At 46.4% G+C, this 6,000-nt stretch overlaps 1 protein-coding gene across 1 annotated transcript in view; it reads left to right on the top strand.

The window, feature by feature from the left end:
- The first annotated feature begins 2,450 nt into the window (after nt 1–2,450).
- Nucleotides 2,451–6,000, top strand: part of ESRRB (estrogen related receptor beta) — a 100,980-nt gene continuing 97,430 nt past the window's right edge. Inside the window, 1 exon segment of the mRNA XM_033142376.1 lies at nt 2,451–2,839. Within this exon segment, the coding sequence (XP_032998267.1) occupies nt 2,790–2,839 (50 nt within the window). The 5' untranslated portion in view covers nt 2,451–2,789.

Below are 6,000 nucleotides of genomic sequence, written 5' to 3'. Positions count from 1 at the left end.
TGTACTTCCTGCAATAAACATAGTTTTCTTATTTTCCTAAATTCAGAAGTCTCAGTGTAATTATATTCAGGGCAACGTGTGCTCCTCCAATATAAACCCAGTGCCCAATTCAGTCTCTGTGTGCATTTTAAACCCAAACCAGCAGTTGCACCATCATAACTAGATACACTCAATGACTTCCATGGAGTTGAAATTATTCACATCAGCTGGCCTGTTGGTCCACTAATTTGTCCCATTTTTAGTCTCAAGTTCATGTGGCTCAACAAATGATATGGAAGAAACAAGCTGAATGTTTAATGCACTCTCATACTCACTTACGTAGGAGTACACTGAATTCAGGAAGCCTTATTTCTTTTATTAGTTATGCAAGAAGTAACAAAGTAGCCTACAACAACAAGAAATAATAAATATCCTATTTTCCCACCTGTCCACCTCCCTATCCCTGTTGAGGGGTTGCAAGAATGCCTTTATGTTTGTTTTTACAGCTTGGGGAAGAGTTTACAGTCTTGTTTGAGATGTGAAGACTTGTCCTGAAAGGGGTCTTACTTCTGAGTAGACATATGATTCCACTGACAAGCATCCAACCTCTCCTCAAATTGTTTTCTTGACTTGCTGCAGGAGGATGACACAATCTGTTACTTTTAACAAACTGGGTGGCTGCTCCTGTTTTTTTTTCCCTTCCTTTGGTAGTCCCTTATTACTACATCTCTTAAATGTACATCATATATTTACCTTAAACTGAAGCTTGTGAATGTAGGTTTATCAGAGAGGTATTTCTGACATAACATTTTGCAGCTGTGGAGTGGCTTTTGGAAACACTTCCATGCAAGTGTGTGGGAAATGATTGCTTGCAAGAGGTCATCCGTATAACTTGCTCGAGGTCACTTGGTGGGTGTCATATTTAATGTTACAACTTTGTGGGTGCCAGCACAATCCTGTGCACCTATGTAGTCCTCAGCAGGAGGGGATGCAGTTCAGTGGTAGAGTAGTGTACATGACAGAACCAGCTCTACCGTTAGGCAGAGTGAGGCAACCACCTCAGATGGCGGATACTGAGATGGTGGTGACCTTAGGGATGGGGGATATGCTGCCCCATCACCGCATGAAACTGGGAGGGGGGCGAAACTTTGGCTCAGGCAGTTTGCTTGCTTATGTTTCACAGGGGGTTTCATTTTCAGTATACACCTGACAACGTCATTCCCATATGAGATGCCGCCTTTCCAATCAGGGTCAAACGAGCCACGAACTTCGCCTCTGCTCTTTACAGAACGTTGTGCGTGTGCGTGAGAGAGAGTCTTTTGAGGTTTGTGCCTTTTTTGTTGCTGTTTGCACGTTTTAGAGACCGAATCTGGCGCTTAAGGTTGCCGTCTTCTGTTTTGTGCCCCCCCCCCCCAAAAAAACACGTTTCAACGCTGGCCGTTTCTACGATCTGCAGCTAACGAGGCGCTAGGCACCATTCTGGGGTAAGCGGCGGTTAGGAAACGCAGAGCTCCGCTAATGGGCTGATAAAGAGCTGTCAGATTGGCAGCCACGCGCGCGCACGCGCCAGCCGCTGGGGGAGGCTGTGCGTTTGTTTTTGTGTGTGTGAGAGAGAGAGCGCGAGCGAGCGAGCGTGTGCGTGTGACGGAGGGGCGTCCTGCAAGTTATTTCCAAAAGTTGCAGGACGGAGACTGACCTCGTCCCTTGCCATAAACGGGGGGGTGGGGGTGGGGGCTCTGTGAGAATTCGTTTCTTCTCTGTCAGTACCTATGCTTCGAACTGCTCAGCTTCCTGCCCACGTTGCCTTCTCTCTCTCACACACACACCCCTTTCCCTTTTCTTTTTGGCTCGAGGGTCCCGCTCCCTCCAGGATTATTTTATAATTTCCTTTAAGGAAATTGAGAAAGAAAGAAAGAGAAAAGCAAGGAGCCACACAGGCGTCCGACCCGCGCCGTTTGCAGCAGCCGCTGGCACGGAAGCGCCTCCTTCCCCGTCAACCGGGCAGCCTCGGAGGCGGGCGGGACGCGGCGACAGCAAACAGCTACACGCGGGCGCTCCAAACACGCGCGCGTCCCCCTTGGAGCCTGCCGCCAGGTCCCTCCTCGCTCCGTCCGCCGCCCGCCCGCCCCACTCTCTCCTCGCCCCTCTCTCTCCGCGCGTGGGAATGAGTGTGAAGGTCGCCCGCGCCGCTCCAACCCGCCAGCCCTCCGGCAGCGCGCGCGCGCGAGCGAGAGAGAGAGAGAGAGCTTCCCGGCTTCTGCGGTGGCTGTTTGGCCACGTGCGGGGCTGCGAGTCGCCCTCGCGCTGCCCTCCCTCCGGCGCTCCCCTCTCGGACTCTCCCTCTCGCCCCCCGCCCGCCGCCGCCGCCGCTGCCGCTCTGTCACTCCAAGTCCAGCCCCTGAGAGGCAGCCAATAGCAGCCGTGCCATATTCATCAGTCGGCCCGTCTTAAAGCGACAGTGGGGGGTTAGTGGCATCTAAATCTCCGGCGCCTGGGCCGCCTCTGCCGCCTCGCTGCTCTCGGCTCGCTTCAGTGTGATTGGATGAGCGGGAGCGTGTGGATGGGCGAAGCGCTGAGCTCTCCCTCCCGGGCTGCCTGTCCTGCTCTCTGTCCCAGTGCTTTCCCTCCTGTTCTGCTTCTCCCCGGCTCTCTCTTCTTTTCCCCTCCTTTCCCCGAGTCTGGTCATTTCCCTGAGTTTGCCTCTGGTGCTTTCCCCCTTTCCCCTCTTGCTCTCTTTCTCCTCGGTGTGATCTAGTCGCTCCCCCACCCCCCACCCCCTTCTGCCAACTGGGAATGCTAAAACAGAACTGATGGACATTTCCGAACTTTGCATCTCAGACCCTCTCAGCTACCACAACCAGTAGGTGCCCTCATTGCTTTCTTCTCTTTCTTGGGAATGCTGCTTGCAGGGGTGGTTTTTTTTTTTTTTCTCCTCCTCCTTTTGGACTCTTGCAGGAGAGCGTGCGGATGCCAGATGCGTTTGAGTTGGAAAGGGGAGAAGGAATTATTTTAACTTTCTCTCAACCCCCCCCTCCCTCCAATTGCATGTGGAGACGTGATCTCTCATTACACCTGCACCACCTCCTGGCTACAATATGTGCCAAAGTGGGTTTGGTTTTTTTGCGTGTGTGTTGTGTATCATGGTGTAAATAGCTTGCTCCTCTCTTAACAAGCAGGAAGGATGCAACTCTCTCTTTGGAGAGATGCCTAGACAGTGGGGCTGCCGTAAAAAATAAAATAAAAGAGGTTTGCCGTGGAAAGCAACTAGCTTGGGGTGGCTTCAACTGGCACGGCTTTAATGATCGTAAAACTTATTTCTCTTGTTTCCCAGGCATGTAGATTGACAAACATTGGAAAGGTGTGGCCTTTTTGCTTTACTGTAAAAGTTTTATGCGGTTGTATTAACTCAGAGATGTATGTGCACCAAGGCGTACCATGCCCACTCATATATATATTTCCCGTGGCTGCTATTTAAAAAATAATAATTGTATTCCATCTGAAATTCCCCAGAGAAGGCGACCCTTCTGTTCACAGGGAAGCCAGTGTAGGGATGTTGTGAGTGGACCAGAGCAAGCATCCCAAGCTGGGACTGATGATGACAGACAGATCGTCAGCTGCTGGTGTTCTTGTTTTCCTTTGTACGATGCAGCGGTGATGCTTTGCCTGCGCTTCCTGTTAAGCAAATAAAAGCTGCGCGCCTCGCGTGGAACTTTGGAAAGTGAACGGGGTGGTTCGCTTGTCGTTTACGTCCGCTCCTCTTGCGCGGTGCGTTCTCCAGCCCGCTTCTCCTCTTCTGATAAATCAGCTGCGAAGGAAGCAGCCCAAGTCCTCCTTTTGTGTGTGTTTGTGTATTGGTCTGCATGAAGCGCCTTGAAAGCACCGTGCGCTGCCCAGAGGGTGAAAGACCTCCGCTGTCCTGTCATCCCGGATGGATAGGGCATAGTTTAAAAAGCTGCACCTTAGAAAAAGAAATATAAAAGGGCTATAATTTCTTTGAAAACAATCATTCCCTACTCTGTTTCTTTGGATCTCTCTTTTCCCTCACTTCTTTCTTTTTCTGAGCAGCTGTCAATCCTTCTGTCATTCCTCATCTCATTTTATGAGATATGTGTGTGTGTGTGTGTGTGTGTGTGTGTGTGTGTGTATATATATATATATATATATATATGTATATAGATAGTATACGAAAATTTCTAATTTTGTTGGTTCATGCTTTTCATGGCACTTTGCTCTATGCTAGTCTCTCCTACTGGACTATTTAAAAGTAAAGTTCCCCAGTCGCCCAAGAGTGGCTGGGGAAACCCAGCCAGATGGGTGGGGGTATAAATAATAAAATTATTATTATAAAATTATCATTCCCCCCTCCAAATTTTATTTTCATAAAACTGGATTCAGAATAAAATAGAAATAAAGTACCATTTATTTTACTAAAAACTGCGAGCTTAAAAAGTGAAGTGTGGTCTCTTTTCAAAAGAAGGCTTTTATGGTTTTGTAGCCTCTGTTTTTGTGCTTTTCCTCCTAACTTTTTGTTGTTGTTGTTCACATCCAACCTACTTGTAGAACAAGAAGGGTGGTTACAGACTCAGGAAGAAAACCAAAATGAAGTACTTATTCTGTTTTTAATGGCTTGTAAAATTTGAAAGCAAGTAACGAACAGCCTGGTGCAATTTTCCTGCTTCAGTTTTAACTTGGTTTCCAATTAAAGGTACAAAAGTGGACCAGGTGGATTTCCTAAAATGGAATGGATGGGCAGAAGTGGCACACTGTTCTTCATGCTACTAAATATAGTCCTATCAGACTTGGCAGAAGTGTTTTTCTTCTGAGTTGGCATGGAACCTCTTTTGTTGTTGATGTTGAAGGATTGTGTACTATTTCAGGTCTGGAGGATTTTCATAAATTGTATTAAAAATGGATTTGAAAGACACTGGTAACTGGAGAAAATGCAGAGTAAAAGGCATTCTGAGAAACGCGGTCTAATTATTTCAGCATCCCAATTCTGCTTTCATTTACATATTTGTTGCATAATACAGCAAAGGTATAAGTCAAGGCCAGCTACGGTTGTGCAAATGGTAATTCATCTGGGGTCTGCACGTGTTTGTAGGAGTATTTTTTTTTAATGATATGTAGATATTTTTATGTAGGAGTATTTTATAAGAGCATTTAAAAAAAATCATTTGTCTGCACATGTGTTGCAAGTTCCCACAGTGAATGCTGGTCACTTAGATAATTTGCATAATTATTTGAAAGCCGGTCCTTTTCTGTAATGGTTATTGTTGCTATTTTTAAATAAGCGAGAAGCACATATTAATTCATAACATTGAAAAGGAGCTCTTTTTATTTTGCAAAGCCATTTGATTATAAAAATGAGTATGGCTGCAGCTAATGGTTGTTTCCCTTTATATGTTCCAAACACTGATTTGGAACTTGCAGTATAAATGTTTTGATATTGAGAAAGTAGCAGATGTGGCAGAGAAGTATTCCATGCAGGTCTCGGGACTGTGGACTCAGTACATAACCACAGAGTTCAAATCCTGTCCTACAGTGACTCTCACCAGGGCCTGACTGAGCTGAAGAAATCAGCATCTGTTCACCCAGGGCATGGCATTTCACCTTACTGGGGTTAGGAAAGTTACCCCTCCCCCCTTTGCCTGTTCAAATGTGAGCCCTTCAACAGGGAATTGAAAAGGGGTGTTAGCAGTAGCCTTCATGAAGCTTAGGATCTTGCCCATGGTAGCTTGACTTCAAGCTTTTCTATATCCTTTTGCTAATTTCATATCTCTCTCTCTCTCTCTCTCTCTCTCTCTCTCTCTCTCTCTCTCTCTCTCTCTCTCTATATATATATATATATATATATATGTATAGATAGGAGTAATTCCTTGCAATCATTGAAATGGTGTTAGAAAAGTCTACCTGTCTGAGTCTGAATGTAACATGGAGAACAAGATGCAAACTGAAACTTTTTGTAAGAGTAGGGTTAGCAAGCAAGCATATAAAAAAGCCCCCCCAAAAACAAGACAAAAA

Source organism: Lacerta agilis, chromosome 1, assembly GCF_009819535.1.
Source record: "Lacerta agilis isolate rLacAgi1 chromosome 1, rLacAgi1.pri, whole genome shotgun sequence".
Taxonomy (NCBI): Eukaryota; Metazoa; Chordata; class Lepidosauria; order Squamata; family Lacertidae; genus Lacerta; species Lacerta agilis.
The sequence above is the reverse complement of the archived record's forward strand: the minus strand, read 5'-3'. Positions and strand labels throughout refer to the sequence as shown.